This window comes from Urocitellus parryii, chromosome 11 (assembly GCF_045843805.1).
Source record: "Urocitellus parryii isolate mUroPar1 chromosome 11, mUroPar1.hap1, whole genome shotgun sequence".
NCBI classification, from domain to species: Eukaryota; Metazoa; Chordata; class Mammalia; order Rodentia; family Sciuridae; genus Urocitellus; species Urocitellus parryii.
In genome coordinates this window covers 120,242,555-120,261,015 of record NC_135541.1, presented here as the reverse complement: position 1 = coordinate 120,261,015, position 18,461 = coordinate 120,242,555, and the positions used below count along the sequence as shown (strand labels likewise).

Sequence of the window (18,461 nt, the reverse complement as noted above, 5' to 3'; positions counted from 1 at the left end):
GCAGATGAAACACTGCTCCTCCTCCCTCCAGCATCAGTAGCAGACATCACTAATCAATCATGGTGCTCCTTTCTGCTGAGTTCAGGTATGACCTTAGCATCCTTTCCAATGCGGCTCGCTAGGCAGCCACGACCAACGGATTGGAGTTGGCATGCAAGATGACACCTCTTTGCCGTCTTTGCAATAGATGAAGGCTGAGGTTCTTTCCAGTTTTGATCACCTTTATATACCATCCACATTTCCTGAGAAGGACACCCAGCATGTGTGTGTGAAGGTCTCTGGACCTGATGTCCCAAGTTTTCCCCCAACCAGCTCAGACTTACCACCTATAGAGGAGGCCCAGCGGGGAGCCACGCCTGTCCTCAGTCCTGAAGCACCTGTCTAGAGAGGTTGTGGGGAAGGGTGTGCCTCCAGGGGAGTGGAGGCTGCTGAGGCAGGGGAGGGCCTTGTCCAGCCCCAGAATTCTCAGGGTGCCTCTGTGGACCACCTGGATTCTGCAGAGAGAAGGACAGTCCTAGGTCACAACCCTACTTTGCCTCTTAGGCCTAGATGCAGTCTCAAGGGCAAAGTCATCTGGGCTTAACAGACTTGCCCTCCAGAGGCAGAATCTAAAATCCTCTCATTCATTTAGCAAGCAGGATATGGAACACAGAAGGAAACAATTTGAGGGGCAAGGATTGGCAGTGTGGAGTTTGTGGGACACTGGAGAGTGAACCAGACCACAGAGAAGTTTGGATGGTGACATGGACTGGCGACATCAGCTCCTGGCAGGGGTGTGTGTGGGGATGTGGGTGTGGGCAGGCACAAGGGCTGAGGGGGAGTCTATGGCTCCAGCAGGGAGGGATGGTGAGCAAGGAGGGGGATGGAGACAGAGGGAGAGGGTGGTCCTGGCCAGTGGGTCTAACACATTATGTGACAATAGGTAACCTAGACAGGGACTTGAACTCATCAGTGAGAGGACGGCGTGGGAGGATGGAAGAAGGAGGCAGGAGTGTGTGTGCCCCTCCCCTGAGCACATCTGAGATGACACACAGGACTGGAGCGCTGACCCCGGAAGAGCAGAGGCGCTAGTTTGGGGCTGGGAAAAGGGGTCAGGCAGTCTGGACCTTTCTGTCCCTCCCCCTCGCGGGGGTAAAGACCTCACCCAGCACCCAGTCTGAATACCTTCTCCATCCTCCTCAAACTGTGGCGCGGGAAGTCCTTCTTGAACTCCTTCTCCCTGCACCCTCATTTACCTGGCCTCCTGGGACAGGCCTGGATAGGCACTTGCGGAGGACGCGATGCCCAGCGGACGCCGTCGCTGACAGACCTTCCACCTCGGCATAGATGTTGCTGGGGGCCTCCCCAGGGCTGCCCCGGCCCATGGCGTAGAAGGCGATGGGTTCCTCGGGCTCTTGGTAGATGGGGTGGGTGGGTTTGGGGGGTGGGACTGGGCGGGGTCGCGGGGCGGGGCTCGTGTAGAGTTCCGGGGGCAGTTGAGGTTTGGCGGGGACGGGAGGCTTGGTCCTGGGCGGTTGAGTGGGCTAGGAGGGAAGAGAGGCCAGGGAGGAAGGTCAGTGGGCACAGCTGCCACCAGCCGGGCTCTCCTACCCTCTAGGCCCCTCCTCCTCCTCCCAGTGGCTCCACCCCTCTCCTACTGGCTCCTCCCTGTGGCTCCACCCCACCTTCTGGCCCCTCCCCATGGCTCCACCCTCTCCTGCTGGCTCCTCCCCATGGCTCCACCCCTCTCCTGCTGGCTCCTCCCCGTGGCTCCACCCCTCTCCTGCTGGCCCCTCCCCATGGCTCACCCCTCTCCTACTGGCTCCTCCCTGTGGCTCCACCCTCTCCTACTGGCTCCTCCCTGTGGCTCCACCCCTCCTCCTGGCCCCTCCCATGGCTCCACCCTCTCCTGCTGGCTCCTCCCCGTGTCTCCACCCCTCTCCTGCTGGCTCCGCCCTCTCTCTCAGGCCTCGCTGTCTCCTGCTGGTCCTGTGGCTCAGAGCGGTACCTCCTTGGGCTCCCAGGCCCCCTCTTTGTGCGGTAGGGCTGGAGCCTGGCCCTGTTTCATGTCTGGGTTGTGCTGGGGGCTTGGGTTCTGACTGTGGCTTCCAGAGTCTGACTCTTCAGTCCTGAGGGACAGCCCTGCAGGCTCAGGAGTCTGCTGGGAAAGAAGCAGGGCTGAGGGACTTGATGTGGGAGGGGACAGGTGCCAGTGGGCAGGTGATTCAGGAGGACCAAGCAATCTGGTCCAAGAGGAGGACAGGGGAAGGAAGAGACATAGAAATTTGGCCTGGGCTGGGTTCTCTGGGTGAGGAAGAGGGGATGGACATGGCAAGGAGGCTAGGGGTCAGATGGAGGGGGACAAACTCTGGTCATAGGCTGTGTACACATCAAACTTAATTTCATCTGGAACACAGGACCAGGCCAATCTTCATTTGCGCCTGTGGTTGTCAAATACAAGAATGTGAAGTCTTGGTTTTGTGGTACTGGGTTTTCATTTTGAGACAGGGTCTCACTAAATTGCTTGGGGCCTCACTAAGTTGCTGAGGCTGGTCTTGAACTGTCAATCCTCTTTCTTCAGTCTCCGGAGAGACTGGGATTACAGGCAAGCACTACCATGCCTGGCCCCAGCTCTTTTTTAGTTTTTTATTTTGAAACAGGTTTTGCTAAGTTGTCCACATTGGCCTTGACCTTGTGATTCTCCTGCTTCAGCCTCCCCAGTCGCTGGGATTACTGGCACACACTACTGTGCCTGGCATGGCTTTAGAAAAGTCTTTAGCTTCAAAATTATCAGGATGGGAATGGATCTCCATGACAGCTGTGTCTGTGTTTAATTTCTGCATGTGCAAGAAGCTTAATTTATGGAGATATAAGCTAAATTTTTAGGGGCAGAGACTGCCTGAAGAGTGATGAGCCTCACAGTGGGAAGGTCACGTCCCATGGTAGGTGCTTTTAGCTCAGCATTAACCCTAGCTTCATGAATGTTCTCCGCGTGCCCTCTGCTCCTGGTAAGCTAAAGCCACAGGGACTTTCTTGTGCTCCTACAATCCACTGTGGTCTTCCTGGATCCAAATCATAATCCTCTTTCTCCTTGTCCTCACGCTCTCCTCTCTTGGAATTCTTTCATAAATAAAAGTGGCAACACAGGGGCTGGGGTTGTGGCTCAGTGGTAGAGCGCTCACCTAGCATGTGCGAGGCCCTGGGTTTGATTCTCAGCACCACATAAAAATAAATAAAATAAAGGTATTGTGTCCAACTACAACTAAAAAAAAAAAAAATTAGAAAAAAGTGGCAATGCTACTTTGCTGCCCAAATAGCACCTTAGGGTCAGCCTCAATACCCACTGTCCCCCCACATCAAATCCAATACCCGTCTGCCTTGTCCACTGCCTACGTATCTTTCTCATCTGCCCACTCATCTCAAGCCTGCAGCCACCACCCTTATTAGGGCTTCTTCATCTTTCCCTGCCTCCTCTTGCCCTCCCAACCTGTTCTGGTCTCCTTACCCAAATTCCCTAACAACCTGCAGGGTTGCCTGTTGCCCAGGATAAACCAAACTCCTGAGAGCTTCAGTGGCAAGACCCTGTGTGACCTTGGCTTAGACCCGAGTCCCCGACAGCATGCCTTTAGCTTTCTCAGCTCCATCCAGCTTCCCTTCTCCCCGAGACTTTCCTATATCCTGCTATAGCTGCTTGAGAATCTTGGGGTTCTCCCCTGCCTATTCCTCTCAAAGGCACTGAACCAAATCAAACTCCATGAAACTTCCTGTTGGTCACCAATGACTTCCTTTGGTAAATCCAGTGGTCAATTTATGTATTCTTTCTCTTCCTCTCTCCCTTTCAGTACTAGAGATTGAACCCCGGGGTGCTCTACCAATGAGCTACATCTCCAGCCCTTTTTATTTTTTGAGGCAGGGTCTTGTTAAGTTGCTGAAGCTGGACTTGAACTTGAAATCTTCCCATGTCAGCCTCCCAAACGGTTGGGATTATAGGCACGCACCACTGTGTATGGTGTTGGGTTTTCTTCTTGATGCTTACTTACTGTTACTGGACATAATCAAATACTATTTTTTTTGTGGGGGGGGGTACTGAGAATATAACTCAGCGGCATTTAACTCCTGAGACGCATCCCCAGCCCTGTTTATTTTTTATTTTGAGACACGGCCTTGCTAAGTTGCTGAGGCTGGCCTTGAACTTTCAATCTTCATGCCTCAGCCTCCCCAGCCGCTGGGATTACCACCATGCCTGGCACTGTACACTATTTGTTATTTCTATTATTTACTTGCTGTCTGTCTCCTTGTACTAGAATGTAACCCTCTTGAGGCTGTGATATTTTGGTCAGTGTTGTTCACTTCTGTCCCCCCAGTGCCCAGAAGGATGTCGGGCACACAGTGGTCTCTCAAAACAGACTGAACCTTTTAAGAGAGGCAATCCCTGGCTCTGCACCTGTTAGGTGAAATGACACTCCCATATTCTCCTGGCACCACAATCTCCATACTGGATCCCTATCACTTGTCTGTCTTTCCTGCTGAAAAGTAAGGTTTGCAAGTGTAAAACTCGCCTGTCTTGTCCATGAATCCTATTCCCAGGGCCTTCCAGTACCTGGTAGGTAGCTTTAGGTACTGAGTAAATGTCTCTTAACTTAAAAAACAAAAGGACTGGGCTGGGGAGGTGGTGCATGCCTGTAATCCCAGTAGCTCAGGAGGCTGAGGCAGGAGGATGACCAGTTGAGGGGTAGCCTGGGCAAAGTCAGCAGGCCCTGTCTCAAAAAAAAGGGGGACGGGGAAGGGGAGGATGGGGATGTAGCTTAGTGGTAAAGGGCCCCTGGGTTCAATCCCCAGTAAAGAAAAAAAGAAAAAGACCGTGTGCCTGGGGGCCTCTGCCTGGGGGGCTGTTGGGGTCTCCCAAGGGCTCCCTCCTCCCCCCAGCACTCATTTTTCTGGAAGATGTGGGCGAGGACGTCAGGAATGGGTCGTGTGTCGGGCTGAGAAAGTGCCTGGTGCTGGGGTATGGGCCTGGACTCGGGTGAACAGGGGCTGGCCCGAGTCCCCCCGGGCTCCGGGCGTACCTGGCGGGCGAGCGGCCTGGTGAGCGTCTCCCCGTAGGGGCTGAGTGGACATTCGGTGTAGTGCTGCAGCAGGTCCTGCAGCTGCGCGTGGGCGCTGTCCTCGCCCAGCACCACGTGGCGCCCGTCCCTGAGCTGGGCCAGCAGGAAGTGGCGGCAGCAAGTCCGGCTCCTGGAGGGCGTCAATCAGGATCAGATTCGCCATTGCCTCTCCCTGGCCAGGGCCACCAGCCGCGACCCCTACCTCCCAGCTCCAGGGTCTCTGCCCTGAGCCATCAGAGGGCGGAGCGGGAGCCCCGTGGGGAGAGGCTGAGTCAGCCCAGTCCCGCCAGGTGATTAGCCCGAAGCCCCGCCCTCACCTGTAGGTCAGCACGAAGGTCACGGCGCTCTCGCTGAACCGCACCAAGTAGCATCCCTGAGGCTGGGGCCCCAGCAACCTCTCGGCCTCCCTGAGGGTGATGCAGAGAAGTGGCGGGACCTGGGCCTGACCCTCCTGGCCTCCCTCTGCCCCCGTGATTCTCGTGGGGATGGATCCCCACCCCCCAAGCAAGCATGCGGGAGGCTCGCAGAGCGGGAGGGTGGGCATGCAGAGGGAGGATGCGTCGCCGCTCTTCCACTGGGGGGGGGGGCTGGGTGTGGCCAGGGGCAAGGCTCCGGACACCCTGCATCCTGCCAGGGCAGCAGCTGCAGTAACAGGGATGGTAATTAGACTTCTAGAGCTCAGAGATCACTGGCTGAGAAATGGAGGGAGCTCTGCAAGGGGAGGAGGAGTGTGGCAGGAGAGAGCCAGAGAGAGAGATGGGGGGAGGGAGAGAAGCAGAAAATCTGAGGACTAGAGATCAGAGACGGTAGGTTAAGGCAACCCAGAGGAGAAAGAGGCACACAGAGGGCTGAGCCTGAGCCTGCCTCTCCAGTGGTCTCCCTCCGGAGAGAGGTTTCAGTGAAAGGAAACTTTAGGAGTTGGAGTCTGGAGTCAGCCTCAATCAACTCTTTCTTTTTTCTTTCCCTGAGGCATTGGGGATTGAACCTAGAGGTGTTCTACCACTGAGCTTCATCCTCAGTCCTTTGAAGTTGCCCAGTTGGCTTTAGCTTGTGATCCTCCTGCCTCAGCCTCCTCAGGAGCTGGGATTATTGGCCTGTGCCTCCACACTGACTGACTGAGGACCTGGGACCTGCCGCTGCTGCTCTCTGGGGTGACTCACCTCCGGGTGATGAAGCCATGGAACCAGGCTGGTGCTGTCCCCTGCTGCAGGAGCCAGTGGGCCTGGGTCTTCTGGAACCAAGCAAGGATCTCTGCCTGCAGGGACAGGCCATCTTCCCGGGGCACCTCTTCGGCCTTCTCAGTATTCCCTGGGACCGAAGCAGTCTCTGGGGTCCAGGGAGATGCCTGGAGAGAAGAGTCCAGGGAGGTGATTAGGGGGCTTCTCCCACCTGATCCCACGCCAGCCACTACCTATTTTAGGGTAGAATTGACCAGAAAGTCCTTCCCAAGGTCACAGCTTAAATCACTTCTTCAGCTCCAGCTGTTTGGTTTCCAGAGACCCTCCTCCCCCTTCCCCTGGGTCCTGCCTTTAATCCAGCCGCAGTGAGCTGTTAAATAGGGGGGAGAGAGGCAGCCAGGCAACTTCATGTCTGGGTGGTGAGAAGGGCTGAGGTGGGGGCGGGGATGCACTGAGCAGAGGAAGGCACCCGATGAGGGGTCTCTTCTGGGACTCTGTGCACTGTAACCTGGTGGCCTGCCTGTGGGCCCAGCCTGAGCTTCCCAGGGGCAGAGGAGCAGCGAGGGGTGAGCAGGCAACTCAGCCAGGAAGGAGGGACTGCCCATCTCCTTGCCCCATTGGGGGCTCCCGCCCTGTTGGCAGCCCCCGATCATTTGTCCCTGCCCACTCTCGTGGCAACCTTTGCCAGGCGCACATCCTCACCCTTGGGAGGTGGGAGGCGGTGAGAGGGTCCTCTCCACCCCCTACATTCCCACTCACCGCCGCGTGGACAGCCAGCGTCCCCGAGCTGGGCGGGGGCTCCTCGGCCTTCAAGGCCTGCGGTCGGGGCTCCTGGAGCAAGCCCGAGCTCGGGCATCTCTGGCGGGTCAAGTCCATGGTCTGGAAAGTGCTGAAGGTTGGGGCAGGGACTTCATAACTCCCTGTTGGCACAAAGAAGGCTGCTGGGTTCCTCAGAAAGGAGCCGCCTCTATCCCCTTCCACCCAGGCTTAGAGTGACTCCAAGGCCTCTGGCCAGGGACCTGTACCACAGGACAGCACTGTCATGACAAGAGAAATGCAAGAGGGACAGCAGCAGGGATCCTCGGGTCGGGAATAAGCTGCCAAGGTGTCGCAGAGGGGCTGGTGCAGCCAGAGGGCAAGTGGGGTGCCAGGAAGGAGAGGCTGGGAATGAGGCCTGGGGGTCTCACGGAGAGGAGGGCTCCAGGCCAGGCCCCTCTCGGGACCAGGAGCCTCTGCCTGCCACCCCATCCTCCCAGTATCTCCTTTCTCCTAAGAAGCCTCAGCCCACTGTGACACCTTTGTCCTCTGGGCTTGAGTAGACAGGGACCCCAGAGGGAGCAGGAGTGGCGGGCACTTGGCCAGTCGGCCTGCCAGTTGTGGCTTGGTGTGGGCCCCTCACCCCGGAGGTGGGAGCTCAGACCCAGGGCAGCAGCAGTGGTGGGGGTCTTGGTGTCCCCTCCCACCCACACTCTGAAACTTCACACCTACCTGGGAGGCCTATCTGGGCCAGGGGCATCTCCATGGGAGCAGGGCCCCAGAGCAGGGCGTGTGCCTGTGCTCCCAACAGGTATGCACACTCAGCAGCTCCCCTCTTACCCAGCCCCCAGGGACAGGAAGTGTCGCTTCACCCACAGCCTGAGCCCCAGCAGAGTCCCCACGTCATGGAAAGCCGAAAGATCATTGTCCCACCCCGGAAGCCAGGCAGTTGAAGGTGTTGTGGTGGTGAGTATTTATGTCATTCGGTGTTTAGGTGTTGGGAGGTCCTTCCTGCTATTTGACCTTCATCCATTCTGATTCTTTCTCTGCTCCTTTACCTCCAAATAAGATCTCTAAGGTGCTCAGAACTGCTCAGAGATTCACACTCAAGATTATGCTTTGAGGAGATATGAGAAGGGAGAGGATGGTGGCAACAGGAAGGATGTTAGTCAGACTTCTGGAGGAACTTTCTGAGGTCATATGAAATCTGTGAGACAAGGATTTAGGGCTTCCATCCTTGAGCAGATAATGGAGGTGAATTAGAGCAAAACCAGGCGATCTTGGAGGAAGGAAGGAGAATTCCTACAAGTAGGTCACTATTAATATCAACAATATTTGCAGTTGTCATCAATAATATCTGTGCTGAAGTTTCTAGTCTCAAGCCTTGGTTCAAGGGGTCCTCCTGCCTCAGCCTCCAGAGCAGCTGGAACCACAAGCATGTACCACCTGCCCACAGCGTTATCATCTTATTTCCCAAAGCCTGAAAGTGCAGCTCAGTAGCAGGTCAATTAACCCTGGGTTCAATCCCCAGCACTGGAAAGGGAGAAAGGTAGAAAGATTTCCTTTCCTAAGCATGAAAACTCTGGATTCAAAATCTGAGGTGTAAAACCCAGTGTGGTATCGAATGTTTGTAATCCCAGTGGTTTAGGAGGTCGGGGCAGGAGGATCATAGGTTCTAGACCCGCCTGGGAAACTTAGTGAAAACTTGTCTCAAAAGAAAACATAATAGATCTGGGTGTGGTGACACATGCCTGCGATCCCAGCAACCTGGGAGGCTGAAGTAGGAGTATTGAAAATTCAAGGCCAACCTCAGCAACTTAATGGGAACCTAAGCAACTTAATGAGACTCTTTCTCAAAATAAAAAGTAAAAAGGTCTGGGATATAATAGAGCAGTGGTTAAGCACCCCTGGGTTCAATCCCAGTATTAAAAATCAAATAGAATCAGGGCTGGGGTTGTGGCTCAGAGGTCGATTGCTTGCCTAGCATGTGCGAGGTCCTGGGTTCGATCCTTAGCACCACATAAAAATAAACAAATAAAATAAGGGTATTATGTCCAACTGCAACTAGAAAAAAATGTTAAAAAATAAATAAAATAAAATCATAATAGTAATAAAAAGGGCTGAGGATATAGCTCAGTGCTAGGTACTGCATTCAATCCCCTGTACAAGATGATGATGATATTAGTGCTGATGTCTTAGACTTTCAATACCTCCTGCCAGAGCAGGACACCAATCCCATTTTTCACCCATTTGATTTTTTTTTTTTTAATATTTATTTTTTAGTTCTCGGCGGACACAACATCTTTGTTGGTATGTGGTGCTGAGGATCGAACCCGGGCCGCACGCATGCCAGGCGAGCGTGCTACCGCTTGAGCCACATCCCCAGCCCCCACCCATTTGATTTTTAAAAAACATTTGTGTTTTAGTTATAGTTGAACACAATATCTTTATTTTATTTATCTGTGTGGTGCTGAGTATCAAACCCAGGGCAGTGATTTTGGAGCATCCCTTTTGGGTATAACCAATTAAGAGATTCTAGCTGGGACTGAGGTTGTGGCTCAAGTGCTGGGTCTAGAAACTACGCTTTCTCTAACTAACTCCACTATGATTTAGGCCAAAGGTTCACACACTGTTCTTGGGGTCAACAACCCAGAGAGGAAAAAGGACTTTGTCTCAAGACATCAGGTGGGGGAGATGGACAGACACCTATTAAAAGGTGTGGCAAACGGAGCTAGTTGTGGTGGTGTACACCTGTAATCCCGGCTTGGGAGGCTGAGGGAGGAGGATTGAGAGTTCAAACCCAGCCTTAGCCACTGAGCAAGGCCCTAAGCAACTCAGCGAGACGCTGTCTCTAAATAAAATATGAAAAGGGCTGGGGGTGTGGCTTGGTGGTGAAGTGTCTCTGGATTCAATCCCTGATAACACCCCCCCAAAAAAGTTGTGGCAAATTAATGATGTGGGTTTATGCTAGAGGAGGCCCCCTTCAGAGGCCCCTGATTTAGCCTGGGCTGTGTGTGCGAGCACATGCACATTACACACGTATGTAGGGGGTTGGGATGTCAGAAGAGGAAATGGAGCTGAGTGGTGGAGAATCAGTCCAGTTGAAGAGTGGGGACAGATGATTCTGGAAGAGGCGCCAAGCTCAGAGTGAGGAGAGAGAGAGAAGGGAAAGTACCCCATATAGGCCAATGGGAAGGGTCTTGCCTGGCATGTTCAAGGCCCAGCACCACACACACACACACACACACACACACACACACACACACACACGCTGCAGAACCTTGAGCTGCAAAGAGCAGTAGTTAGGTGTGTGACAGGCACTTTCACTTGGTAAAGATGATTTTTCTCAGAGGGCAAAGTGCAATCACACCTCCAAGTAGTCCACAGAAAGGAGAAAGGGGGCGGAGTTTATCTGCTGAGTTCCTTTCTGCTCTCCTCTCCCGTTGGTCAAGGTTATCTCATAGGAACCGACCTCGGAGGCTCTGTCCTCCGCGTTTCTAAGCATCCACTCAGGAAACCAGATCCCATCGCCCATGAAGTGGTGTTTGTATTGATCAGAAGTGGAGGGGTGACTCAGAGATGGGCTCAACCCGTGGGCTGTGAAAACCATACCTTCTGAAGAATTCAACTTGGACTCCATTCAGGTTTAGCTATAAAAAAAGAAGTGGGGGCCAGACATGGTGGTGCACCCCCTATAATCCCAGCAGCTCAGGAGGCTGAGACAGGAGGATCTTGAGTTCAAAGCCTCAGCAAAAGTGGGGCACTAAGCAACTCAGTGAGACCCTGTCTCTAAATAAAATACAAAATAGGGCTGTGGATGTGGCTCAGTGGTCGAGTATCCCTGAGTTCAATCCCTGGTACCCCTGCCCCCCAAAAAAACAGGAGTGAGACTCTAATAAAGGTGACAGTGATTTTGGAGCATCCCTTTTGGATATAACCAATTAAGAGATTCTAGCTGGGACTGAGGTTGTGGCTCAAGTGGTAGAGTGCTCGCCTAAGACTCATGAGGTATTGGGTTTGATCCTCAGCACCACATAAAAATAAAATGAAGATATTGTGTCCACCTAAAGCTAAAAAATAAATATATATATTTTTTTAAATAAAGAGATTCTATCTGGGTGTGGTGGGGGCACACCTGTAATCCCAGTTACTTGGGAGGCTGAGGCAGGATAATTGCAAGTTTGAGGTCAGCCTAGGCGATTTACAAAGACCCTGTCTCAAAAATAAAAAACACCAAGGGCTGAAGATGTAGAGGATATAGCTCAGTGGTAGGGCTCCCCTGGGCTCAATCCCTGATCCTGCAAAACAAAACAAACAAAAAAGATCCTAAGGGGAATATACAAATGTTGTATTCAACAAGGGCCTACCTTGAACCCTCTCATTCTCTCCAGTTCCCATGCCACAGTATTAGGCTTAAATTTGTTCTGTACAAAGACATTACTAATTTTTTTTTTTTTGTATCAGGGTAGCCCTTTTATATACTTTATTTAGAGACAGGGTCTCACTGAATTGCTTAGGGCTTCACCAAGTTGCTGAGACTGGCTTTGAACTCGGGACCCTCCTGCCTCAGCTTCCCGAGTCATAGGATCACAGGCACGCGCCACCATACTCAGCTCTAATTCTCCCCAAGAAGGGAGCTGTATTACCCAGTTAGTCACGGGTTTCCTTCAAGATGATGGATGGCCAAGTGTTTTTCTCAAAGATTAAGGCAAAAAGATTAGTGGGATAAAAACCTAATCCTCATAGTTGTAACTGGGCCAGAAGCACTAATTGATATTCATCTTTTCCTTTCTCCACCTACATTCTAGACACCCCCCACCTCTAGTTAGCACTTCATCTGGACTGGAAGACAATCCAGGTAGGTTGATCCAGACCTTCATTTCCAAAAGGTGTAAACCCTACATCTCCAATCCTTTTTTTTTTTTTTAAAGAAAGAGAGAGAGAATTTTTTAATATTTATTTTTTAGTTTTCGGTGGACACTTATCTTTATTTTATTTTTAAGAGGTGCTGAGGATAGAACCCAGGCGAGCGTGCTACCGCTTGAGCCACATCCCCAGCCCTCCTTTTTTTGTTTTGAGGCAGGGTCTCACCATGCCCTGCCCTGTTGATTGTTGTAGCTACCCATTACCAACCATCTCCAGACGTGACAGTACTGACAGATGCCCAGAGAGTCCCTGGGTACAAGATGTTTTCCTCCCAAGGTCCTGACCAATGACTGGTCATTTTCCATGGGACTATTTCCCAATAGTCCCATGGACTATAGGGAGTGAATATCTTTATTCCAGATGGTCACTCCCTACAGCACACTATGCTCATAACTAGTGGGGTTTCCCTTTATCACTGTCCTTCAGGGACACATTGACTGGGGCCACACTGCTTCTGGTGCGAGGCACATCACTCAGGTGGTGAGTTCCCCACCCGGGACAACCTGAGTGTTGACAGAAGAAGAAGCAGGAGTACAGTTCAGGCAGGTGGCCTGAGCCACCTGCTCATGTAGTCGATATCTGCATTCTGGACCAGCTCAACCCAGTCCAAAGGGCCATTTCCATCACATACTGGTGACTGCTTTTCAGCTCCAACATAGGACTCAAGTGGCTCTTACCACACTTGGCTTAGGATGGGTAGCTTCCGTTGAATGGCCACTTGGTGCTCACTGGTCAGGCATTCAGTCTCTGTTAGGGCAAAACAGGAGCTGTTTTTGAGAGCGTGGTTCTTTGTCAGAGAGAACATGACTTTGTTCCAGAATCCTAGGGTAGGACTGCAGTTCTGAATCGAGGTTTGCCAGCACAGCCCCCGTGTCCACTGCAGGTACTTCCAGTACCCATGGCCTGAGAGGCAGGGCAGCATGGATCCTCCCTGGACTGCTCGGAGAGCACTTGACCTGGCAACTTTCTGGTCACCCCCAAACTGGGTTGAAGATATTCTTTTTTAAAAAAATATTTATTTATTTATTTTAGTTCTTGGCAGACACAACATTTGTATGTGGCGCTGAGGATCGAACCCGGGCCGCACGCATGCCAGGCGAGCGCGCTACCGCTTGAGCCACATCCCCAGCCCCGAAGATATTCTTTTTTAAAAAATACTTTTAGTTGTAGATGGAGACATTTATTTTATTTAGTTTTTCCTTTTAATGTGGTGCTGGGAATCAAACCCAATGTCTCACACCTGCTAGGCAAGCTCTCTACTTCTGAGCCACAAGAGGTAGAGATACTGGAGATTGAACTCAGGGGCACTCGACCACTAAGCCACATCCCCAGCCCTATTTTGTGCTTTATTTGGAGACAGAGTCTCATTGAGTTGCTTGTGCCTGGCTTTTGCTGAGGCTGGCTTTGAACTCGCGATCCTCCTGCCTCAGTTTCTCGAGCTGCGGGGGTACGCCATTGACACAACATCTTTGTTTGTTTGTGGTGCTGAGGATTGAACCCGGGCGCCTACTGCTTGAGCCACATCCCCAGCCCTGAAGCTATATTCTTAAACACACCTTACATTGTCTCCAGGATCAAAGCAGGCCACATCAAGGCTTGCTTCTTTATGCTAGGAAATGCAAGGTGCAACATCTTGTCCTTTGTAGCAAGCTCCAAGCCAGGACTTTTGGAAAGAAAGTGGCAAAGGGAATGAGAGATGTATGTTCAATATGCCAAGGATAGCCCAGGCAGGAGCTCCTGAGAACTTCTTTCACTTTGTGTCTCTATCCTGTTATGCTTTCAGGGAGAAAAATTGTTGAGTTTTTTAAATTTTTTATTTGTTCTTTTTAGTTATTCATGACAGTAGAATGTATTCTGACATATTATATAGAGTATAACTTCCCATTCTTGGGGTTGTACACGATGGGGAGTCACACTGTGGTGTATTCATATATGGACACAGAAAAGTGATGTCCGACTCAATCGACTGTTTTTCCTATTCCCATCCCCTCCCTTCCTTTCATTCCCCTCTGTTTAATCCAATGACCTCTATCCACCACAGCTCCCTATTGTGGGTTAGCATCCACATGTCAGAGAGAACCTTTCCCCTTTGTTTTTTGGCATGTCATTTCACTTAGTATGACAGTCTCCAGTTCCATCTGATAAGTTTTTATTTGTATTTTTACCCTCCCGATCTTTGAGTCCATACCATAACAATAGCCCACAATTGCCTTGAACAATCAGTTATTATTTGATAAATAGCTGTCAGGGCCTGGCTTTACCTTATTACCTGGCACTATTATAGAAGTGAGGAAACTGAGATGAAGGTCAAGAGACTTAGTGACAGTCACACAGTGAACCTGGAGCTTCCAGCGTGGGACTTCTACATTATGGTAGATGGAGAGAGATCCTGGCCTCCTGTCCTGCGTGTTTGCCATTGGCAAGCTCTGTGCTATGAATGTACCCTTATGACAGGCCCACGACAGGACAGTTGTGCCATTGTTATTTTCATTATCGGGGATTGAAGTTGGGGGCACTTTACCACTGAGCTACATCCCCAATCCTTTTTATTTGTTTTGAGACAGGGTCTCACCAAGCTGTGGAGGCTAGACTTGAACTTGCCATCCTCATGCCTTAGCCTCCTGAGTCTCTGAGATTATAGGTATGCATCACCATGCAGGGCTAGAGATGCCATTATTAATCTCCCAGCTTTCCAGATAGGGAATCTGAGACTTAGGGAGATTAAGCAATTTGCCCAAGGTCACACAGGCAGGAAGTAGAGGTTAGAGCCAGGTCATCTGGCTTCAGATCTTGGGATCTCAACCACCAGTCAATATAGCAGCTAAGGAGTTAGGAACACAACTCCCTAAAGATGGATGGGCACCAAGTAGCTGCTTTTCCATGGAATGATTTCATGTTAGAGACACCCGAGGAGGGTGGAAACGGAGCAGGACTTTCAGACCTTTAACCGTTACTAGAACGAAAGAGCCCTGTGGGGGATTTCCCTGGAAAGACTAGTTTCAAGCTCTAAGAAACAAGAATCCAGGACAATTTCCTAACTACCAGCCCAAACTCTACCCATTCAGCAATGTATATTTTGCAGCAGTTTTAACCCAAACATGAACTAAATTGCAGAACTATAGCTTGTGTGTGTGTGTGTGTGTGTGTGTGGAGCAGAAGGTGTTTTGCCAACCTCATGAATGATCATAACACTCCATGAAAGTACTGAAAGGAGCGGTGATACTTTAGATTACCCATAATGCCTTTTCTCTGAAGAGCTCTAGGCAACTACAGAATCGGAGCCCTGCCTTGTGCTCTCTTGTGTCTGGTCACCGTGGATGCTGCACCTATACTGCTCTGAGCATGCTGGGCTAGATATGCAAAAGTCAACAAAAACTTAGCTCCCTATTTTTGTTTTTGAGTTTTCATCTGGGTGAAAAGAAAGACTCATTGCATATTAACTTTTCTTTTTGTTTTTGGTGCTGGGGATTGAACTAGGGCCTTGTGCATGTGAGGCAAGCCCTCTACCAACTGCGATATACCTCCAGCCCTGCATATTAACTTTTTAATGCCTCTTGATTTTTTTTTTCTTTTTGGCAATGTTGGGGATGGGTTCATCCTTTGATCCAATCAAATGTTTTATCTCTAGCTTCATTAAGTATAAATGGTCTCTCTCTGTCGAGGTCTTGTTTCTGCTTTACTACGTTCCAGAAAACTTGTAAGGGAAGAGGAAAGTCACAAAATAATTTATGGGCTGTTTAGTGCACTCATACATTTTAGTCCCTAGGGCTCCATTGTCTGGCTCATGAGTTGTCCACAGCCGCTCATTCCCTATTCCAAGGGACACTTTATCTGTTAGAAACTCAGTTCTCTCTCTTTATTCTTAAATTTTCATCTCAGTGTGATATAATGGAAAAGAGTGTGGACAGACCTGACTTCACGTCCCCACTCTTTATTAGTTGTGGGAATTTTGGCAAGTTACTTCACTTCCTAAGGCCCAGTTTTCTCATCTGTTAAGTGTCACCAATATATGAAGCCCACCTGACTGTTTGGTGTATTAAAGTGTATGTCACCAGGCGTGGTGTCACACACCTGTAATCCCAGAGACTTGGGGGGCCAAGGCAGGAGGATCTCACGTTTGAGACCAGCCTCGGCAACTTAGCTCAAAAAAACAAAAGAAGGTAGAAGCTTCTACCTTCTGCCTATAGCCCACAAGGCCCTGGATTCAATCCCTAGAACTACAAACAATAAAAAATAAATAAATGAAAAATAATAGCCTGGGGCAGTGGCACACGCCTGTAATTCCAGCAGCTTTGGAGGCTGAGGCAGGAGGATTGAGAGTTCAAAGCCAGCCACAGGAACTTACCAAGGGCCTAAGCGACTCAGTGAGACCCTGTCCCTAAATAAAATACAAAAAAAGAGCTGGGGATGTGGATCAGTGGTTAAGTACCCCTGGGTTCAATCCTTTATACAAAATACTAGGAAATAAAGGAAATAAATGAGGGGCTGGGGTTGTGTCTCAGTGGCAGAGCGCTCGCCTACCATGGGTGAGGCACTGGGTTCAATCCTCAGCACCACATAAAAATAAAATAATAAATATATATATTTAAAAAAGAGCATTTGTCTTAAAAAAAAAAAGAAAGAAATGAAGTGCAGCCATTTTATGTGGCAGCTGATCCTATAGATTGGGAAGCACCCCCCTGACATTTTGTTGACCCTAAAGGTGCGACAGCTGTTAGCCTCCTTGCGGGTGAGCCTAGAGCCGCTGGGAATCTCTGAGAACTGTTTGCTTTTCTTTACTTCCACCTGTTTTTGGTCTCCCCAGCTGGAGAACACCATGGGGTTCCAAAAACATCTGGCCACTCCTGAATTTAAGAAAATGGATTCTGGCCCATGAGAAAACACAGAGGAAATGGGTCGTTGGAGTACCTGAGAGAGCCCTGCGGTAGGCGATCAGGAGCCCTGCAGGCTGTCCCCAGCCATCCTGAGCCACTCACTCTTACCCTTTGGGCAGGAGCTTGTCCTTTTAGAAAGAAAACCTGTAGAGCTGGGATGTCGCTCAGCGGTGCAGCGGCTTAACTAGCACGTGAGAGGCCCCGGGTACCGAAAAAAGAAGAAAAAGACTTCTTGTTTTTCACTCTATACATAATGTATGTTGTTTAAAAACAAAGAGAAAATACAGGTAAGCAAAAAGAAGAGATAAATCATTCACAATCCCATCACCCAGGTATAGATTCATAACTGCCGACACTGTTCTGAGTTTGAACCTGTCAATGTAAAAAATAATGGCATCACTTATAATATCTGCTGCCCCTTTTTCACTCTGCAGTTCATCCCGGCCCTCTCCTCGGGTCTTTGAATGGACTTTGGCAGCATCTTTTTAAATGATATCACAATTAGGTAACGACGACAATGATTCGTGGGTAGTGCGCCTTCGCTTACCAAGCACTTGGTATCCATTATCTCATTTCAGCCTTGGCCTTCCTGCATGGAGGTCTCCCCTTTAGAAACTTCTGCTTTCAAAAGAGGCCTCTGTGCCCCTTCACAGCTGGGCCTCCCACCCTGTGGAAGTCTTTCCACGATCCGACCTCCCTCCATCCTGCTTCAGCAGCAGTTGACGTCCGCTCAGCTGCCATTTGAAGAGATGGAGGGTGGGAGGGCCCCTTCTCCAGCTCCACTTCCTGTGTCGACCCAGCTGTCAACCCCTATCCCTTTTCTGTCTCCTTCTTTAGAGCCTCAGATTTTCCTTGGGGATGCCCCCAGTCTTCTCAGCCTGCTCCATCCTTCTCCCCGCCCTCCTCCCTCCCTCCCTGCATCTCTGCCTCCTCCCTCCTCCCATCCAGTCCTGTGCAAGGACACAGCCTGACACACCCTGAGGGGAGGGGAGCCCTGAGTGTGCCTCTGCTCCTTCAGGAGGGGACCCCCATCCCCAGAAATGACCATATAGAAAGTCAGGGTTCTTGTTTCCAAGCCCAGGCAGTGGTGGGGGCCAGACCCACACAGGTTGCAGGGGCAGGGGGTCAGAGGTCCTGGGTGTCCTCCTCCTGCCCCCCTGGGGGTCTCTCTTCCTCATCCACACTGCCTGCTTCCCCCTCTTGTCTCTCCATCATCCTGAGAACCACTTTGTGCTTGAAGAGCTGCACGGGGAAGAGAGGGTGGGGAAGGGATGCCAGGTGCCCCTAGGTCAGCTTGTGCACCCACTGGTCTTAAGACTTCCGTCTCCATCTTGATCCTGCTAGTGCCTCCCTCCTGCCCTATCCCTTCCTCCTGCCCTATCCCTCTTCCACTGAGTTGGGGAGACCAAACTCTTTAGATGCTCTGTGATCCCCAGGGTGCAGAGAAAGGCATGTGGAAGCAGGTGAGACTACCTCCGCAGTCAGCAAAGCTCCTGGGCAGGGGCTGGATCTTCTGGCAAATATCTCAGAGTTAGGGGACTCCAGATAAGCAGGCCCAGCGCTCACCCACCTCCTCATCAGAGCCCCTGTGAAATTTGCTCCGTGGCCCTTTGGGCCTTTCTTCTTCTGCTCCTTTTTCTTCT

The 18,461-nt window shown here is 50.9% G+C and overlaps 1 protein-coding gene across 1 annotated transcript; it reads right to left on the bottom strand.

Moving 5' to 3' along the window:
• Positions 1-362: 362 nt before the first annotated feature.
• Positions 363-7,828, bottom strand: Sh2d2a (SH2 domain containing 2A). Its single transcript, XM_026405078.2, has 8 exons — positions 7,751-7,828; positions 7,101-7,182; positions 6,245-6,436; positions 5,402-5,491; positions 5,046-5,214; positions 1,988-2,137; positions 1,236-1,523; positions 363-494 (listed from the first exon to the last, which is right to left on the bottom strand). The coding sequence occupies exons 1-8, from the start codon at positions 7,782-7,784 to the stop codon at positions 363-365; spliced, it is 1,137 nt and encodes a 378-aa protein (XP_026260863.2). The 5' UTR covers positions 7,785-7,828.
• Positions 7,829-18,461: the final 10,633 nt, after the last annotated feature.

What these genes read in the sequence shown, in the direction of transcription:
- Sh2d2a (XM_026405078.2), bottom strand. Translation starts at nt 7,784, where the DNA reads ATGGAGATGCCCCTGGCCCAGATAGGCCTCCCAG. An exon ending in AGATGCCCGAGCTCGGGCTT is followed by an intron (nt 6,437 to 7,100) that starts GCTCCAGGAGCC and finishes CCTGGACTCTTC; the next exon opens with TCTCCAGGCATCTCCCTGGA. An exon ending in GGCCTGTCCCAGGAGGCCAG is followed by an intron (nt 495 to 1,235) that starts GTAAATGAGGGT and finishes TTCTCTCTGCAG; the next exon opens with AATCCAGGTGGTCCACAGAG.